The sequence below is a fragment of the Bombyx mandarina genome, chromosome 12 (genome assembly GCF_030267445.1).
Source record: "Bombyx mandarina strain Sakado chromosome 12, ASM3026744v2".
In the NCBI taxonomy this organism is placed as follows: Eukaryota; Metazoa; Arthropoda; class Insecta; order Lepidoptera; family Bombycidae; genus Bombyx; species Bombyx mandarina.
In genome coordinates this window covers 6024634-6046331 of record NC_143219.1, presented here as the reverse complement: position 1 = coordinate 6046331, position 21698 = coordinate 6024634, and the positions used below count along the sequence as shown (strand labels likewise).

At 37.3% G+C, this 21698-nt stretch overlaps 1 protein-coding gene across 1 annotated transcript in view; it reads left to right on the top strand.

Annotated features, from left to right (window-relative positions):
* Positions 1-9005: 9005 nt before the first annotated feature.
* The window catches only part of heca (hdc homolog, cell cycle regulator), a 71696-nt gene continuing 59003 nt past the window's right edge, over positions 9006-21698 (top strand). Inside the window, exon 1 of the mRNA XM_028182256.2 lies at positions 9006-9772. Coding sequence (XP_028038057.2) covers positions 9180-9772 — 593 coding nt within the window. The 5' untranslated portion in view covers positions 9006-9179. The remainder of the gene's footprint in view (positions 9773-21698) is intronic.

The following is a 21698-nucleotide window of genomic DNA, read 5'->3' as shown; positions in this document are numbered from 1 at the left end:
GATTTTGATGCGGTTTTTTTTAATAGCTAGAGTGATTGAAGAGGAAGGTTTATATGTATAATAACATTCGTTAAATAGTGGAGAAATCAATAATAAATTACAGTTTCCGAAGCGAAGCGAGGGTGGGTCGCTAGTATAATATAATCTCAATGGTTCGTCATAACTTGCGGCGAACGCTCGTCATACACAAAAATGGCGTCTCAAAAAAAAACTCTAACCCTTCACCGCTTCTTAGTTTTACGATTCACAGAAAAGAAATAAAATATATATACACACATATATGTATGCGGTAAAAAAACCAAAGAATACAAAGCGTAAACGACGAGGCCACACGCTTTTCAAGGAGTAGCCGTGCAAAAAGAAAACTATAATTTCGTATTATGTAATACTCGGAACAGTTGTCGGACGGGGTTCGAATGCACGCAGCGCAGTTTAAAAATAACTCAAGGCTAACTTGCCGGCACAACAGTGGGGTCCCTTTGTAAGATCAAGGTCTACTGGTTTTGCGGGATGCTTGTAGCCCACCACTATTCTTGTATGGTAATGTTGATACGCGATCAGCCTTGGAGAAATTGAAGATTACGCGTATTTGTATTGAATTTCGACGTTCGATTTATATTGCTTATAAGAAAACGTAAAAAAAAAAAATGCACCTATCGCAATAGTTATTACAAATTCAATCGATAGTTTAAATATAGTTTTTTTTTTTTTTAATGAAGATTCGCTAATGCAAATGTATTGAAATTAATCTAATTGTTGATTATTTTTCATTTCGTGAAGCTACTGACTTTATAATTTTAACAACGAAACAAAACCTTGAACGTGAATAAAATTGGTTTGGTATTCGTTAAGGCGGAATTCAAATAAGTGAAAATAAGTACCTAATTGTTTCGACTTATTCAGAATGCTGCGCATGCGTGTGTGTAACTTGCATATTGCATCGGCCTTGAAGAACCCTCTTCGATCCCGCTGAAATTAAATTAATCTGATTGTTGATTATTTTTCATTTCCCGAAGCTGCTGTCTTTATAATTTTAACAACGGAACAAAACCTTGAACGTGAATAAAATTGGGTTGGTATTCGTTAAGGCGGAATTCAAATAAGTTAGTACCTAATTGTTTCGACTTATTAAGAATGCTGGGCATGCGTGTGTGTAACTTGCATGTTGCATCGGCCTTGAAGAACCCTCCTCGATCCCGCAGGTGCTCGCTTGGTTGCACCTGCGAACGCCGTATGCGCGACCTATAAACAGCAATAATAATATATATATCTTCCCCGACAATTATCCCCTAGATGTGGGTCAAGTAAAAACAAGCCTTTATTGGGCGTTGGGGGTTATATATTATGCATTTTTTTACTAAAGCTTTTATTACGTAAGTAATTTTGTGACTGTTTATCAAAATTTACGTATAAAAATTATTGTTATATTAAGTAAATTTTAAGTGATTTCTGTTTTAATTAGTGATTTTGTTCGCTTAACTTTTTTGACAATACCGCATTAAACAAAATATCCCTAGGAAACTTGTACTATGTCACATTCTTAATTAACGTGTACATTATCAGATAAATATAATTGCATTATGTTTTACTTCACGAATAAAACCTCAATTTTATAAATTCAGCTGCCCTTAGTAATGACGAACTTTTTTTATTAAAATTTTCTTTTTTTTCTGATCAAGTCAACAAGTCTTACTATATATTACGGAGTAACTTGATCGTTTATGCAAAATTTTAATTGGACCATTGAATATTTTAAAAGCAACGCGATGGTAATTCTCATTACGCCGCTTCGTTTCTCATTCCAGATTACATACACATTGAATCATAAAATTAACTTGTGTTTTTGTTGATTCGTTTTCTATATTTGATGTTCTGTATTCGATTTCAATTATAATTCGAAAAATCAAGCACTTGATCTTTTGATAAGCTTCGTTATTGGTTTTTTTCATTGCCATAGGCAGACGAGCATATGGCTCACCTGATGGTGAGTGGTTACCATCGCTCAGGACGTCAGCAATGCCAGGAGCACAGCCAACTCACTGCCTGCCATTGAGTACTCTCCGCAAGCTTAGTTTGCAGGAAGGAAGGAAACGCCGTCTAGGGGAGTTGATTCCAGAACCGTATGGTATGTGTAAGGAAAGTTCTCTGGAAACGCACTGTCGAGTTATCTAAATTCACATTGATTATTACTAAATAATCATAAAAATAGACATCACTAAAACTTTGTAAATATATAAGCTGGATGTGTTGGGTATTAGTTGAGTTCGATATTTCAATTTTTTAAATTTCAATTTCAATTTTTAAATTTAAAAAAAATGTGACACTGATTTTAAGGATTTGCTCCTAGTACAGTCACTTCGCATATCTCGATATGGGTATCGCGGCACTGATATCCATTAAGCCGCGGGCGCTTCAAACTTAATCTTAATTTCACAAGCGTGTGACTGCGTGTGGCGGATTTTAGTTGTACCCACAGCCACTGGCGACGTTCTACAAATATATTGATATAGTCTGTGGTAGACACAGAAAACCCGCCAAAATTAAAACGTAAAATTACACTTTAATATTTCAATTGTAAAACATCTTACATTCGATTGTAAATTCACTTGAAATACAACTTGTATAATAATTGCATTGCTTAACTTAACATTGATAGTAACATCAAGCATCATCGACAACGCCCCAAAAACCTATTGGAATAAGCTTTTGTACGACCAAGGTTTGCCAAATCAGTTACCCACAAACTGACAAGTGTATTGTATGGGTCATTAATATTGTTTTATATTGTACGAAAAAAAATTGTTCCCAAAGTATAGAAGTAATTATAAAAAGCCATCGCATCGTAACGAAGATGCATGCAATGGTTATTGCACAATGTCCAGTTTACCCACGCCACGGTATGTTTTTGTTCTTTGCAACACCTCCGCTTGACTGTGCGAAAGGAAATGGGGGCTGCGTGTTGAATTTTACAACTTATGATATTTTTAGACTAAAGCGCATGTATATTCAATTTTGAACAAATTCAATGGTTTGGTTTAATCTTTTAAAGTAAATGGGAACGCGTGTAAATAGAACGATCGTTTTTAAATTCTGGTTTTCTGGAATAATCAGTCAAAGGATTATTGAGCGGAAGTCCAACTTGTTTTTGGAACGCAGTTCCTTATGGGACGATGCCGAGGGGTACCCTAACCGGGAAAAACGTCCGTAACGTAAGATTTTCTTTTAAAAGAAACGTGCATACCCTTGACTAAACAATCGATGTGAGAATGTTTTACAAGTAACGGATAATGAATTATCCGAGATGTCTAACTAAATCTATAATATATGCCGTATCTATAGTATAGACCGCCTCCAATGATCAAACTATTTAATTGTCACAAAACTGTAATAAACACGCAACTCGAATCAACCGTTTTATCGATGAACATAAGCTTTTAAATAAATTCTATAAAAGTCGCCGTTGGCAGATCTTTATAATTGCGTTGTAATTTATTATACCTAACTAATTACATTAAAATCGAAAACAGCACTTATCAAATTCGTTCACAACAAACATTTCATTTAAGTTTAAATTGTCCACGTGTTTAGTACATTAATAACAAATGCCATTCAGTCGTATTTTTGAATATACGTAAATCCAATGACCTTTACATACAAAATGTAAATTCCAAAACACATATCTCGTAGGAAACGAAAAAAATTAGTCTAAATAGCTATTCAGAGGTCAAACAGATGGCATCGCATACAAAGAGTCTATGTTATTGCCGAAACGGGTATAAGACGCAATTACTCAACAAACTTAAACAAGCGGACATATTCCATCACATGTTTTTGTTCAGCCAAACGCAAATGACTACGTTTGGATTTGATTTCCTAAATTCCGGTGTTTCTTAACCGCATCGATAAAATTGTTTTTCATCAATACACGTGTTCATCTCCCCTCAAAAATGCACCCATCACCTGGTGAAATGTAATAGAATTGGGTCACACGTTGCGCTTTAGTTCTTTTATTCACTCCGCCGGTTGCGAGTACTCGTTCCCTCTGTCCATGGACCGGTTCTTAAGGCACAAGGTTGTATTCACTCCGATCCCCCCATAATACACGTGCGCGCTTTAAGAATGTTCATAATCGAAATGTTGAATGGCTTAGAATTGGGTAATTCATTATTGTTTGTGTTTCGGTATCTTGAGAAATCGTGACCACATTTTTTGTTGTGATAAAACTCTGTGATTTACTTCGACAGAATGTAGGTATGGTCGGTTTACGGATTTCTAAGCATGTTACGTATTTTTAAATAGAACAGAGGAACTCAACGTTAATAATAGATTCCCATATAAAGTACTGAGGAAATTTAACATTATGTCAATGTTTTTAGAATGCCTGTAACTTGCTTTTTATTATTTTTACTCCCCTAGATAGACCAATGAGCTAACCAACCAACATATAATTAGTGGAACCAAGATTCATCATAATATATATGTCGCCGTCCATTTTAAGATATGTAGTCCCGATTTTAATTGCGCAACCGTTCCAGCATTCCAATCGGAACATACGACCGCTTCGCCACTGTTGGAATTTCTATCCAATATGTTTATCTTAAAACTTTATTATTTTTAAGTTGGTAACACAATTGTTACCCCTCCCTCTCTTCTTCCTGAATGGTTATGAAAAATTCACGCATATAAGAGTTCTCCGAGGTTTTATTAACAAATTAGCCTCAAAAATTAGTTCACCACTCTGAGATTCCTACAGCCGCAGAAATGGGATCGTGATACCTTCTATTCATAACAAGCCTCATAGGGCTCAAGGCTCATAACAAGCCCGGCAACAAGTAAGAATTTTTGCAGATTTTGTTTTCGTAAATTATTATATATATTTTTCTTCGTCTTCGAAGTCGTTCGTGATTAAGTGCTAAGTACGTAATTGTCTAATTTATATAGAAATGTTAATACTAATTCTGATCTCCGAAACATACGTATGACATAGGTTAAAGGGTTATAAATATATCACTGTCTTTATTGATTAATTTCTTCTAAAAATACTTCGTGATTACCCTGGATGTATTGTCGTTTCAATATCTCAATACCTGCAGGAGCAGTTTGGGCCCTAGCTACTTTATGTCCTAATTCTTGATGCTGTAGTCGACTATGTTGCAACTCAGCCGCCTAGCCGTGTGGATTTCATCCTAACTATCTATCTCACTAACCAAAGCGTTACCATGAATATTGTCTATATCTTTTGTTAGCCGATCGACACCAGGCCTAAAATGTTAAAATAAAATCTATACTCAAATCCCGAACCAGCGTACAAAATAATGAGGTTCTAGATTTTCGTGATGAACTTTAATATATAATCTCGATGTGGGGAACCTACGTATGTATTATATTTTGACTAGCGACCCATCCCGGCTTCGCATGAGTGTTTCTTATTTATGTGAACGAATTTTCGAAGCTTAATGACGATGTTCTACTGAAAGTAATAGAATTATATCTGCTTAACTGTAAGCCCATATTTGTATATTTTGTAGAGACCGAGGCTCTCATTGTGATCCTTGGTTTCGCGAAAGCCCTTCGATAGGGCACTTTAGTTACCAGCTCACATAATTCCTGAGAAGCTCTGCAAGTGGATCGCTGACTTTTTGGATAGACAGAGCATCAAAGATGTCGTTGACAATTCCTGTTCCAATATCATGATCATTAACGCTAACGTTCCGCAGGGTCCGCAAGTTATTTAGAGAGAATAATAATAGTATTAGATTATCCAGATTTATGACGAGAGATGATCTCGTTTTCTCGTTAATACAATCCCAACAGCCACCATTGTAACAAAGTTCATATTATGTAGAATTACAGCTTCACTCATGATGCGTTTCCGGAGATATTTTTACCATGTACTATCCAGGCTCGGATTGAGCTTGCCTCCTTGTGTTTCTTGGGTGCTATGACATGTTCCTCTTCAACTAGGTTTGCGGCGATTACTCAACGATTTTTCTTTTAAAAGTGACAAACTTCTGATATGTAATTTTAGCCCTTAATTCACCCTCTTAGCGAATTATTTTTGAAAAAACGCTTTAATGTAAGAAGTACCTGTAAACTCAAGAGGTCGCCAATTCGCCTTCATGTCCTTTCCTTACTAGTAAAAAAAAACTAGGTATATTGTATTCTCTTTTATCCGCACATATCATAGAACGTTTCGAGTTCCTAGATGATACGCATAATTTTTCCCTGAGATCATCGGATAGCCTGAGATTGAAAATGCCGGCGCATTCATCATCATTCTTTGATAATTAATTCACCATCCAGGCGTTTCGATTGTGGAATGCTCTGTCGGATGCAGTGAGAAATGCTCCAACTTTAATCTGCTTTAAAATAATGGTGACGGAACATTACTTATCTGCTTGGTGTTGTTTGTTTGTTCATTTATATGCTTTATCATTTTCATACTGTTGATTTATTACGTGTATGTAAGTATATTAGTATGTAAGTATGTATGTTGGTATATACGTCAAATAGTTAATTAATATGTTATGTAAATAGTATAGGTATATCTATTTATTGTATGTATATTTTTCCTAAATAATGTATCGCCAATAGTACACCGCACCATACCTGCTATATCTTTATCTTTTCCAGAATTTATGTAAATTAAACGGTTATCTGGAAGAGATATCTTTTAGCGATAAGACCGCCTATTTTGTACCAATGTATCTGTTAACTTTTTTTTAATGTTAATTGTGTTTTGGTGTGCAATAAAGTGTATTTATTCTCTCTCTCCTTACCTTTTTTTACCAGAATTTGTTTTTAGCAGTTATTTAAAATTATTATTTCTCTCATTGAAAATGATGGACTTTCATACATCTGCTCATCATCAATTTAACACTCTTTAAAGAAGAGTTTATCAAAAACCCTTTTTTAGTAGATTGTTGTGAGCACAAGGTAAAAGTAACAATCGCCATAAATTCCATATTTGTAGCCCCATTGGTGTAGTTTTTTAGGGACCAGTGCGGATCAGTAATTTTATACATAATATCTGCTGTATAGGTACTCTGTTGTGATATGGTGACAGCAAAGAATTACACTCAGGATGTGATCTAGGTATTAATTGTTTTTTCCGAGTGTTATTGTAATATCCTCTCTTATGTGGCTTATTTTCAAAATTAAATAGCTTGCACTCAAGTAATTTTTCATAACGCTGTTAAATTTATGTAAATGATAACATATATTAATGTAAAAACAATCATCTCATTGCATTGTCTTTATATCAATGTTTTTATTCTACTTATAGGCGCATTTAAACATTGCCTATTAGAAAAATTTTAAAGTCTGAAATAATTGTTTAAAAATAAATTAATAATTTCAACAAAGCTCATACATATTACTAATTAAATAAATCATCATTTGCTACTCAACACTTGATCTAAACGTATCTGTACAAAGCGAACTTTTTTTTCCTACCTATGCCGATAGCCTTGAGAGGCTATTTCAGCTTCTCCTTGACGTGTAGGTGAGCTCACAGGGCTCAAACCGGCAGTTTTGCTAACACTGGCCCTAGCAAGAGCAGTGCTTCGCAGAATCTACTACCGGATCGGAAACGCGACCCACTGAGAAGAATCGGCGCGAAACTCAATGGGCTAACAAAGTGAACAACATGCCAATTAATTAATGCATAAATGTTAATGTGTCTGTGTAATGTGTATTTTTAAGATTTTTTTCATTATATCGTATAATATATCTGTGTATGCTTATAATATATCTATATATATCTGTATATAATTATATGTGTGTATTTTTTAGAATAACAACAGTCATGTAAGCACACAGCTCACCAAATAAAAGTTTAAGCCGTTCGTAAACAACTTAACATCTCCAGAGCTTACCAAAATGTTTAAAAAAAAGGTTTTTGCTCTCGGGAAATTCCAAATAGAGGAATTCATTTGCCGGCGAGCTCGCAAGCTATGGGACTATATACAACAATACGCAGATGGCTTAAATCTTTCCGCATATTCAGCGAATGCAATGTTGTCTTTGTTTTTTTATTCAGATGGGTGGATAGCCCACCTGGTGTTATATGTATACGAGGCCAGTACACATCTACAACGTAAATACCGCCATTCAACTTGAGATAGAAGCTCTAATGAGAGAGAGTGAGAGAATAGAGTGAGACAATTATCACCGAACAGTGAGTTCAAAAAAGAAAAAGAAGTTTGTACCTACTACGGTCTCCAGTACTGTTACCACCTCAATCAATCGTGATCTCCGATTTTTTTTTAATTTTTGGCTTCATGTTTTTTGTGATTTAAGTATGTTACGAAAGCGTAAAAAAACAACAATTAGCAACAATTTGCAAACTAAAGAGTTTGCTAATTGTTATTGTTTTTTTTTTCAAATAAACGTGGCTAGAGATCAGTTTCCAACTCTCGCCGAGTCAACTCTTGTAAGATTTCAGCTTAGGATCTTTTTAGAACGTGAACGCTACGATATCGATCTTTGCGCTAAATATTCAAATATTTATTAATATCGAATAAAAATTTAAAGCTTATCTTAATCGCCCTAGAGAATTCTTTACCCATGGCTCAAACATTGGCCGTTTTTGAAGCATCCAATTTCTGATTTACTTATATAGTATCAATATGTGTATGTGATTGAAATGCAGGAAGAAAGGGGAATCAAACTAATTAGAATGCCAACTTTTTTTACTAAGTCAAATAATATTATCGGTTAAGTATTCCAGTTTGGAGGGCAAGGTCGTCGTTATGAGTGACTCGAGTTTTATCGGGGTTGGATGATGGAATTCACGTTATGGTGGTCCATGGCAATTACAGCATAATTTTCACTCTTGCCCCCGCTCCCGGTGATACTACCGCTTCAGCGTCCACGCGAAAGTGAAAATTGCAAGGCACTTTCTCCCCACTAGACCCCCCCTCAACTACGCCGTGGCGCATCGGTCCGCCCCTCGCTGCACCCCCGCGCGCCTCTGCCCCTCGCCGCGCGGCGCAAGGTCAGCCCCGCGTGCAAGCGGGCGGCGCGCGGCATAGCGGCGACGCGCTGCGCTCTTGAAATTTCGCTTTCGTTCACTCGTGGTTATTAGTCGGCCGCGCGCGCTCCGGCAAGCATGTGTTTCGTGTGACGTGCTCTAACTCTTTCCGCGCGGCACATTCGATTTCGTTGACGATCGCGGCATGGCCCCTCGTCGGCAGGGCGCAACCGGCGAGCGCGAGGCGGAGGAAGTCCTCGGGTGCTGTGTGCCCGGTGAATGCCTCCGGCCTCGGGAAGCGGTACGCATTGAAGACGCTGTCCGCGTGATATGCAACAACGACACGTGCACCGCCGGCCGGTATATGCACAGAGAATGCTTCGAGCAATGGGAAACTGGGGCTCTCGCTTATCTAAAGTCATGCGGCCGAGCTCGTTCCTGGTCAGAACGACAACGGCATCAGAATTTGTGGACAAAAAAAGGTTACGACTTGGCATTCAAGGCATGCGGCTGCCGATGTGGCCGAGGGCACTTGAAAAAAGATCTTGATTGGTTACCGCCTGGAGCAGCAATCCGAGCAGAGGAGGAAAAGAAGCGTCGTCGACGCACAAGATCTGGTCGTACACTACCAGCTGCTACAGATGGCCGATCCAGAGCATTCAGTCTTTCGAGTTCCGGTTCCTGTTCGCCACCGTCTGCTCCATCTGAGCCTTCCACCAGTCCAACACATGCTCCAACACACAACATGACTCCGGCCAAAAGAAGCTCCAAGCCAGAAGTCATTTCTGATCGTGTTAGGTAAGAAAACATCATCCAATAATAAACACACTGTATCTTTATTAATTTTACCTACATAATTACATGCAAAATTAACTAAGAGCTTAGTACATATTTTTCTCGATATAAATTAAAGAATGTAATGAATAAAATAACTTTAGAGTGGGTTATATTTATATCAATAATTAAAATTAACTTCAAATATTTAGTAAAAAAAAAATCAAAAGCACCATATTCTAAGTAGTATTTTTTGTAGATTTGTCACTTTTTGGTCACTTCCAAAGTAATGTATTATGTGTGTTCAACAAAAATATTGGAGTAGGTAAGTATGTACATGATATCAATTTTCATTAGAAAAGCAAAACAATTCGATATGATTAAAATACTAATTTCACTACAGGCCCGTCCGACAATCTATAGAATAAAATTAGTGTAGGCAGAGCCCACACCTACATGTTTTGTGTTGAATGCATTTCTCGGCGCGGCGGCTGTTTATACGGTGTATCGGGCATCAGACCCACATAATTGGCTTTGAACTGGTTGGGACGAAGGGTGGGACGGTTAAACCGGCCTTACGGGCCTCTGGCTATGACTATTGAATTTAGATAAGGGCATAGTGTGTTACTTTCGATAAAAGCAAGATGCACCTAAGCTATGCGATAGCTAGATGTTGAAGAAATTAATAATCTTTTTTTTTTTTTTTTTTTTTTTTTTTTTTTTTTATGATTGAAAGTTTACTGGTGGCCCGAAGGCCTTTCCAGTTTCACCAGGACACGTGGGCGAGCAAAGGCTCAGCCAGGAGAGGTGGGATTTGCTAACAGCTACCAGAGCGCCTCCGAAGGAGACCTAACAGCTCAAGAGTAGCTGCTTCGCGAATGAATCTACTACCGGATCGGAATCGCGACCCGCTGAGAAGATCCGGCGAGAAACTCAGCGGGCTGATGCATGGGTTAGGTTGCACGTCGACCTCTTTGTCGAGTTCGACGAGTACGGTTACCGGGGTCCCTAAGCCTGCCCCTAGTATTAGAGCTGAAGGCATCTAATGCAAAGGTTATTGGATCTGATGGATCCGTAAGGACGTGTCTAGGGCGTCGACGGTGACTGGCTCCTGCATGATCAGGATTCGGGGAGTAGTCAGCGGCGGCAACGATAAGGCGATTATCATGACGCATAGCCTTATCGAAGTATCGTTCCGACGCTGACTTCATGTATTTCCGAATTGATTCGAGGCCCAGGTCGTCGTGTAGGTCAACGTTCCTCACGAACCACGGAGCCCCGACAGCTAACCTGCAAAAGCGGGATTGTAGGGATTGGAGGGTGTCTATGTGTGTGCGGGCCGCGTGAGCGAACACCACACTCGCGTAAGTCATGACGGGCCTTATGCAAGTTTTGTAAAGTGTCACCTTGTTCCGAAGGGACATTTTACTCCGCTTACAGATCATGGGGTAGAGTCTACCGAGAATAAACGCGGCACGGTCACGGACTGATTTTATATGCGGGCGGAATGTCATCGATGCATCCAGGGTAACGCCCAGGTACTTGACCTTCCTGGCCCAGGGTATGGGTTGTCTAAAGAGAGTAATCGGGGGTGTGAGATTTCTCCTCCTAATCCGGGAGGAAATCCGTGTGGAGCTTCCCCTCTGAAATAGCACCGCAGTACTTTTCGCTGGGTTGATGTCTATGCGCCATTTTCGGAACCACTGTCCTAGGGCTAGGGCTGCGCTCTGAAGCTTCTTCGCGATTAGGGACTTATTTCTACTAGAATAGTAAATAGTCGTGTCGTCGGCGAATAAAGCTAAATGGGTCGGCGGCGACCGGGGAATATCGTTGACGAATAAGCTAAATAGGAGGGGTGAGAGGACAGAGCCTTGCGGGACTCCAGCTGTGAGAGGTCGTGGGGAGGAGCGGGTTCCCTCGACTCGATATCGAAAAGAGCGGTTCGACAAGAAGTCTCGTATGATGAGCACGAGACTATCCGGCACGCCCATGTTGAATAGTTTGAAAATCAAACCATTATGCCAGACTTTGTCGAACGCTTTTGCGACGTCGAAGAAGAGAGCTCCCGTGTATAACGGTTTTGGTCGATTAAGCCCCACAAGAATGTGCTCCGTGAGGCGGTGCACCTGTTGAACGCATGAGTGATTTGTACGGAATCCGAATTGTTCATCGATGAGAATGCCCTTGGATGAGACGAAATCTTTGAGGCGCTTGTAGAGCAGACGCTCATACAGCTTGCCTAGAGACATGAGGAGGCTAATCGGGCGGTAGCTCGTCGGATGATTTTTTGGTTTACCGGGTTTATGTATGCCGATAACGTCCGCTTCTTTCCACACCGCGGGAAAGATACAGTTCGCCATAGCGGCATTGAAAATAGATGCCAACATCACGATGAGTTGGACGGGTAGAAGTTTAATAACGCGGTTAGATATACCGTCGGAACCGGGAGCCTTGCGAGGACGTAGGTCTTTGATCAAGTCTTTAACTTCCATCGGGGTGACGGGTGGTAACGCATCCGAGGGTGGCAAGGAGGCTCTGCGTTCTACCTCACTGTCTACTAATTCTACATGAACAGGGTCCACGGATTGAGTGCTGGGCGTGCACTGGGTTTGCAATGTATCGGCCAGCAGCTCTGCTTTTTCGTCATCATCAAAGGCCGCGAGTCGGCCTGAGGGGCCTACGAGAGGGGGCATAGTTACTACCGTATCCGATTTGAGAGTACGAGCTAAGCGGTAGTAAGACCTTTGGGAGGGCGCGAGTCCTTCTATGAAATCAGACCATCTGGCATCTCGGACTTCGGCGATGCGAGACATTAATAATCTTATGATTTTTCAATAAAGGAACATGGTAAAGATATTTAAGTAACATTTACTGCAAACTCCAATTGAAAGTTATACTCATAATATTTTGGAAACAAGAAAAAGTTTTGCCGGTGGCAAAAATACGACGGAATAAATAAGGGCGATTTATTTAAGAGTTATAAAATTGAGATTACAAGCAAACCCCTTTTTACTTTTCAAAGTTTGCTCATTTTTGCTTTAATAGTTAAAGTATAGAAATTAATATTTCCAATAAATCTTGAAATTTGCCGAAAATCCTTCAATTATTACAAACAGGTTTTATTCATAAACATCCAAACGGGAAACCAAATTAAACAATGCGTTTTTTTTCATTCGACATTCACCTCCTCGTGTTTCATTTGATAATTGAAAACTACTGTTTGTGACATAACCTTGGTCGTTTTTTGCGCAGTTATTGTCTGGCTAAATGGATATAGTGGGCCTTAGTGATGTAAACAAGTGACACATTCAGGTAATGTCGTGATTTTTAATGAGTTTTCACAGCAACTCATGTCGCTTAAATTTTCCCTGATGTGGCATAAATACATAGGTAATATTTCATTTGAGTAAACCGCATGTTCTTAATTTGGGGTCAGAAAAAAAAAACTAACCAAAAAATTTTGTTTTTTAACAATGGCACCACAAATGATGGAGCCCTAAAAATGCAATTTCGTAACCGGTGAGCAGCTGGTTTCCGTTTCCTGGCCAAAAGTGCATATCTCCGAAATTAGAGGCAGCTGCCCTTTTTACACGACTAATATTTTCTCAAACTATAATATCTGACATTACCTTGTTCATTTAAAATCGAAGCGAAATTCTGAGTTTTTCGGTATCGACAAGTCTAATGAAATATTTTTTGGTGACATCGTAATATGTCTATTATAATGAAAAAATAAATATATTTATACGCCTCACAGATATATGCACCAATTATATTTTTTTAATATAAGTATATTGTGAACAACTTAAACTATGAAAAAAAGTGTATTAAGAAAATAACATAATTTGGGATAAGCCGTAACCCGTGGAGGTAATCTTATCACGTTTTGTAGAACCAAACAGTATGTATGGTTGATAATGTAATTTTAGCTCTAATGTAATCGTTTGCATAACTGATAAGGCAGCGTAAAAGCGAATAATCTACCGGACCGCGTCTGGTAAAAACATGGTTCGATTTTAAAACATACATTTTTTACTTTTTGTGCAATTATGGTTTTTGTAAAGAAGTTGTTTTGTTATTTCAAAAAAGTAATAATAAACCAATAGAAACGAGCAAGGAAAACAAAACAAATACGCCAATTAATTATTTAAAAAAATAAGAAATAAAACAATCAAACACAAGCAACATAATATATCGATATGAAAAACGCAAACAACTTAGGACACTAATAATGTTAAGCCATTAATTTACTAAGAGAACCATAAAACCGATTCTCATGTAAGGACACGTGAACTAAACGATGATAGGTCTTGTTCACAATTATCATCATGAATACATGATTTTAACAATTTAATTAGAATTGTTCCCTAAACCCACGAAATTTCCCATGAAGACTCACAGTTGACAACATTATAAATGGTGTTCAAGATGCTTTGGTAAATGCGTCTACTCCTTTTTTTGAGCTAAGTCCAACAGACAAAACATAAAATATATAATTGACATTTACAATTGATAAAATATGTTTTTACTGTTCGTTATTTTTTAATCGATAAAAGCATTTTGAAAATATATCAATTGGTGGGATTATTAGTATTCATAAGTATTATTGTAGACGAGGCTCAATTGCTAGTGTGCTAGTGACGTAGTAATTTTATAATTTCCTTCTTGATTGAGTCGTGGGCGAGATTGTCTGACGGACACTGTCGCACGAGTCCAATTATGTATTTTCGTCAAATAAATTACATTAATCTGTGTTTTTCGTCGAGGATGTGTGTATAATAAAATCAAATATTTTTACAAAAATAATCATAATGGTAATTTTTTAAAATCAAAACAGATCACAAATATATTAAAAGTAATTACCCGCACAGGTAGGTATCACCCCGCTGCCTATTTTTGCCGCGAAGCATTGATACGTTCGGATTTCAAGGATGGGTCCCGTATATGAAATAAATAAATAAATCTTAGATATATGTATATCAATAATCAGTATGCAAAACACTCGCAAAGTCTATGAACGGAACAAAATGTAAAAGTTAGTATGCGCAAACGCAGCTCTTTGTTTTCAACGTGCTTTTATATACAATAATATTATGTATATTTAACATTCACGCTTCATCCGTTTGTTTATTTATATCTCAAGCTAAATTAAATGAAATATGTATTTTTCCGTCGGCATATACTTTTTTTTCGGTTTTGTCAATTATTTGTTACAGTGGGCAATGACTGACGTTATCTTGCTCTGAGAACAAATTAATCAACCCTGAAATCTGATCGCAGCGACATCTAATGGGTCTAATTGTAATATTATTTTTAATAAAAACATAATTTAGTCTATGACGAACATTCTAAAACCAAGAGTAGCCAGATCGATCTAGCAGTTTTTAAAGTAGTGCGCATACGAAGGAAAAACATTTTATTCTTATTTACAAATGTAGACATAATATTGTGTGAGTAAGGATTAAAAATTTCGACACCGAATAATGCCCAACCTTAGAAAATAAAGATAAACAGAACGCCTAAGTGAAAAAAATAGCAACATTAAATGTGTTTTTAGTAAACAACAGATTTAAATGTACTAACTTGTCAAATACAAAATTAAGTTCATATTGAAGTTTTGTTGTCGAAATATTTGTTATGTTGTAGGTATATTCTTTTATTTTACGAGTTTAAAAATTTTTTTCTCTAAATAAAACTTAAAATGAAAATTAGTATTAGTAGTCAAAATCAAAAATATTTCTAATTATCACAGTAGGTAACGTGTTTGTGAGTGAACGAGAGCGTGTTACGCTATAAATATGTTTTGTTAATTTATATATGGTACAAAAAGCACATGTTTTTGTTATAAAAGCAGAGTCGGATCACGTTTGTAGTGGCCTTGAGACGAGCCCACCGACCGATATACAGCGGACGCCATTTAAGGCCCCACATTTTTAAATGACTTGATCAACCATTCATTATTAACAGTCAATAAGTTCGATATGTACTCGAATTGATTTGAAACGAGAACGATGTCTCTCATACAATCGAATTTCGAATAAGACCAATCAAATTGCAATTTTTGCGTTTGATGGCATAATATAAATTATTTTTGTAATGAAATGTCACGTTATATGCAAATTCTGAACTTGAAGTATTGTTCATTGTATTTTTTTTTGCATACAAATTTAAATTGAAGTATCCAGGACATTCCTAAATTGATTGTTTTAAATACATAAACATAATTTTGTATGCTAATAAAATGCATGTTTGTGTGAAAATAAAGGACGTGAATCGAAAGGAGTCTATCTATACCTTTCGCTAATACTTTTAAAACATAGATTATTAATCATGACAAGGTGGATTAGTAATGCACGACTTCAATCAAAGGTGCGTAAAAATATTACATTTACGAAATAATTTGCACACTGTACCTTAAGACAGTGTAAAGGCGCGACCACAATGAGTCAGATTTCAGTGGTGCGTGAAGAAAATACGACGCAGCGAGGGGGCCACGGAGGGGCATTGGTGGAGAATGCATTTTCTCAGCACAAGGTTTTTTCTTTAGGTACTTACTACAGTATAGAGACCTAAAATAAAAAGCGAATATAGCTCGAACAAAAAACTCATCCGTAACATTTTTTTTAATAAATATATTCATGACAATAGAACAGGTGAGTCATAGAACAACAGTTACACTATTGTTGTCACCGACGATTAGTTAAATACGCTGTACCCCTAAACCTCTATTAGTTCGTTTATGAAATAATAATTAAAACGGCCGAATCAGTCAATTTTCAAAGATTGCCGAAATGCATCAATGCACTTTAACGAAATAAATATTAAACCTATCGTGTATACAGAACTAGTGACCCGCCCTTGCTTCGCTTCGGAAACTGTAATTTATTATTGATTTCTTCACTATTTAATGCATGTTATTATACATATAAACCTTCCTCTTCAATCACTACCTATTAAAAAAAAACGCATCAAAATCCGTAGCGTAGTTTTAAAGATTTAAGCATACATAGGGACAGACAGATATAGGGACAGAGAAAGCGACTTTGTTTTATACTATGTAGTGATTCGAAAAGGTTTTAAATTAATAAATTGTCAACTCTCTTTGGGTTTCCGTCGGTCGGTAAGACGCGATGATTTCCGTTCCCATGGCGGAGCCGTCGGCGGCGTTGTCTAGCCGGGATGGCTTGTTAGTGCCGTTTTTAGGGCGTGATCGACGCAACGGCGCATGCCTGCATAAATTGCACCGAAACGAAGCCCTCCCAGAACCCCCTTTGCATTTTAAAAGAAGTACCCATTCAAGTCGACCTTGGTTTTTCAACGTTAGCACCTTCACAAACAAGCGGCAGAAAACAATGCACGTTTTCCATTCGCAAAGCTCAAAAAGTGGCGTGTCTTGTAATTTAACTTGCAAATTCAACATGATTATGCATAGTGGTGTTGGACGAAGATGTTTTATGTGTGCATTGTACGCGTGCGGGCACCAGTGTTGTGGCTTACACACAAGTACACGAGCCGTCCCCCTTTGCATTCAGTTTCAACTTTCACGCGACAATGTCTGTCTGATCGATCCAAACCCAGGATGCACTTTGCTGTGCGAAATTATTAATAGATTTCAATGGAATATTCGTGTATAAGTTGGTCTGTTTGTCTTTTTAGATCTGTTTCAATGTGTGTAGCAGCTTGCAGCAGAATGGTAATGTTTACAAAAAGACAATCCATTTAATCGTCAGTCCACGTACACGGTCAACCCTATAGTTCATTAAGCAGTCGAGCCTCGAAGCTGGGACGATTCATAGCGAACTATGCATAATTTAACTATTAATTCTCGAAAATTACTCTTGGAAGTTCTCTGCCAGACGAGGTTGACCATCATTGTCATACGAACAACAACTTTATGGGACTGTTTTGTTTATTACCAATAATACGATACTTAAGTGGACTACTGAAGGTTCATACAAATATTTGTTAATTTCTTGTTAGTTTCATATTTCGTTAGTTAAATTATAAACATAGTAGTTGCAGCCTTCGTTTCATTATGGCTCGAGGAAGCCTGGTGTTCGTTACTAGCAAGCAACATAATATTCTCAGCGACTGCATCACAACTGAGATCGTAGCAACATCGCAACTGAGAAAGCTCGGATAAGTTCAGGGCCATGGTTATTTACGTCTCGCGGCGGGCGATCGGCGATGCAATTAAATTTGTAAGCGAAGCTTTATGTTCTCAAACTAAATATATTACATACGTACAATGTCGCTCCGTCGGAAGGACGCAAAACTTTCCTTCTGTAGGCGTTTTATACCAATGCAAAATGAAGAGTCTTTTTGGTTGAATATAAGAAGAGGTATTTTCTTGAAAGGGCAATTGTTATCATGAAGTAGCATCAAACAGTGATTTGGCTTAAGACACCCAAATATGGCGAGCTGCCAGTTCTTTTGCTGACTGTAAATGCTTGTTGAATCGTTCAAGGTGTGCTGTGCCTAAATCTTTTTTCAAATACCGTCAAAACCGGTTTATAGAGGAATTTATCAGTTTCGACAAGATTTATTATGTTTTAATTAAAATTAACAGCATACAAATATTTGAATATTGTATTAAGATCTCGCTGGATTTGTATTTAGATTAAATTGAAGTAATAACTGACTGGTAAAGAATGTCGTGAAACTTAGAATGTTCATTGTGAAGCAATCTACCGCTGCCAGTAAAGTTCAGTAGTTCATTGCGCTCACAAACCTATAGCGTTCATTGTCCCTTTAAAGGTCAAATCAACAGTTACATTCGATCTTGAAATCCGAGAGATTAAACAAACCGTAAAACAATTTTTGGCCTTAAATCAATAGACAAACTTCCGCAATTAGGTATTCCTGACCCTCAAATGTTAAAAATATATTATAACAAAAAAGAAACCTTTTTCATACCAACTCGTAGTTAATACTTCTCGTGTGCTCTCTGGTACGTCTGTTTCCCGGGCGGTTCGTACGAGCGATATTTTATTTACCAAAGCTTAGTTTATGAGCTTCGTCTGACTTTCGACTCGAAATAAAGCTTTGTACTGCCATCGTTACGACGTTTAAAATTAATTGTCACTCTTAATATTTTCACGACAGACAACGAAGTTAAGGAGCTTTGAAATTTGAAAATAATGTTACTTTGTTTTTGTAGTTTGTTCTAAATATTAAAATACAAATTTTTTTGTAAGAATAATTCGAAGGGACGATGTGAATTTGAAAAATTAAAAGGAGCGACGTCAAAATTATTCTTAAAACTATTCTTATTGGCAGCTAGTGACCGTTCCCGAACAAGTATTATATATAGCTGTTCATATTTTGAGTAAAACTTTAAAAATCAATTGTCAAAATTTCAAAATCTAAAAAAAAGATAAATTTGGAAATAGTAACGGGACCGCGAATGTACGAATAGTAAAATCTGTTTACTGTCGGTGATCCATATTGTTCTAATTCGACTATCATGTAACAAATATTATGATGATGGTTTATACAAAATGTATTATATTTTCAATGCAAGTGCATAATTTAGCTTTCTATTTTTATTTTATCTGTTGCATAGATGGGTGAACAAGTCGAATGCCGCTACCCACCTTGGGACATGAGGTCGAAGCCTCAATCGTACTGTACAGTGGCTGACCATCCTGCAAACCTGAACGAAAGAATGCTTCGCAGCGGAAATAGCATTATGGTATTTGAATGGGCTTTACAATACACTGCCTGGTCTTATGGTGTATTGCTATATGTATTCTAGGCACAAAAATTTATAAATGGCTTTATAGTGGCAGTCGTTTGGGTCACGTTTGGACACGTGTCAGGTACGTAGTTTAAAAAAAAGGTGTGTGGTGTCGTGGACACCGAATAAGAGCGAAGCTCCTTATTATAAAAATATTAATTTTAAGTTCTACCTAGTATTCGAGGTATAAAGAAAATAATTGTTCGGGTATAATTTTTTTACTATGATTTTTATTGATAAAAAAAATAAAAAAAATATATTTCAAAACACTAACTAAAACAATAACACAACTAAAAACAATAATCATCGAAATCGGTTGGCGTGATATTGAGCTATTTATCTATTGTTGCGCACGTACTTAATGTATATTTAAGGCTTAAGTATATGTTTTTCTCGTGGATACTATTATCAGAACTGGACTAAATTGAAATGAGACCACACGGAAAGCGTCAGCTTTCTAATAAAAAAAGAATCATCAAAATCGATTTACCTAGATAGTCAAAAGTTATGAGGTAACGAACATAAAATCTTACGTTACGGACGTTTTTTCTCGGTTAGGGTACCCCTCCGCATCGTCCCATAAGGAACTTCGTTCCAAAATTGATATTCAAATTGCCTTCAGTGCTTGAAGACCAGCATAGGCCGCGACGACTTTGTTTTGTTTTTCCTTCTGTTATGTTCAATAAACACTAAATTTGTTTCGATATGAGCAAAATAATCCAATTCTCTGTTTTTGTTATGTAATACTTGTATTTATCGTAAATTCATTGTAAAAAATAAGTCGGGATTTATCTATACATTTTTCTTAACTTTTATTAAAACAACAGTTTTATTATTATATTCGTGATTTGTACAATCCAGTGTCTACTTGGAAAGGAAACTGTAAATAGATGTCGTTAAACAAACATTAAACATATATTATCTAATTAACTTTGACTTAAGAATTTTCCTCTAATGACATAAATGTACTTATGTATATTTCAACATTTTTTGTACATAAGGATGATTTGACTGTTCAAGTTGACATTATCATGTCCATATTTGTCTAACTGCGGCACCGTAGTTTTGGGTACTTCGTAAGTAACAAATAATCATTTGAATTGGAATCAAATACAAAATGAAGAATATTTTCTTTCATGCACTTGCTGAAACACTTCATACTCATTTTAACTGAAATGATTATTTGTGACTTACGAGAAAGATGACAAGTCGGCCTCAAGAGCTTGCAGCTTTCTATTCAAACATTAAACAAGGGTTTTAAAGACTGCTGCTTAGTGAAGAGTCTTTGAGCTGCTGTCACTTCAGTTTGATTTTTTTTATTGCCCTTGTAGGCAGGCTACCGTCGCCCATGGACTTCAGCAATGCCATGGGTAGAGCCAAGCCGCTGCCTACCGCTTAATACTCTCCACAAGCCTTTTTTGAAGAAGGACATGTCATAGCGCTTGGGAAACATGTTCACAACAACAGTGTTCACGATTGACTTCCACGGTGAAGGAATAACATCGTGCAATAATAACCAAACCCGCAAAATTATAATTTGCGTAATTACTGGTGGTAGGACCTCTTGTGAGTCCGCATGGGTAGGTACCACCGCCCCGCCTATTTCTGCCGTGAAGCAGTAATGCGTTTCGGTCTGAAGGGTGGGGCAGCCGTTGTGACTATACTGAGACCCTAGAACTATATCTCAAGGTGTGTGGCGCATTTTACGTTGTAGATGTCTATGGGCTCCAGTAACCACTTAACACCATGTGGGCTGTGAGCTCGTAAACACATCTAAGCAATAAAAAAATAAAAAAAACACCGTGGAGGAGATTACGAAGTGGCTGCCATCACACATGCAAACCAACTATGCCAGGTTTATCATCATCATCATCATCATCTCAGCCTGTCCACTGTCCACTGCTGAACATAGGCCTTTCCAAGTGATCTCCAGTACGGCCGGTCCGTTGCCACCTGCATCCAACGTGACCCAGCGGTTCTTACCAGGTCGTCGGTCCATCTCGTAGGCTTATCAAGTTGCTGTATAACTAAACGCTAGCTCGAGGACATTATAGCGCTGCAGAAACTAGGAGGAGAGGAGCAAATCACGTTCAATTACGGAAAAAGCCGTTTAAATTTATATTAATAAAAAAATTAACTATAATTATGTACTTTTAAATTACTATTCTAGTTCAAACACGTTTATACGTTTACTCAATTAGTGTTTATCCG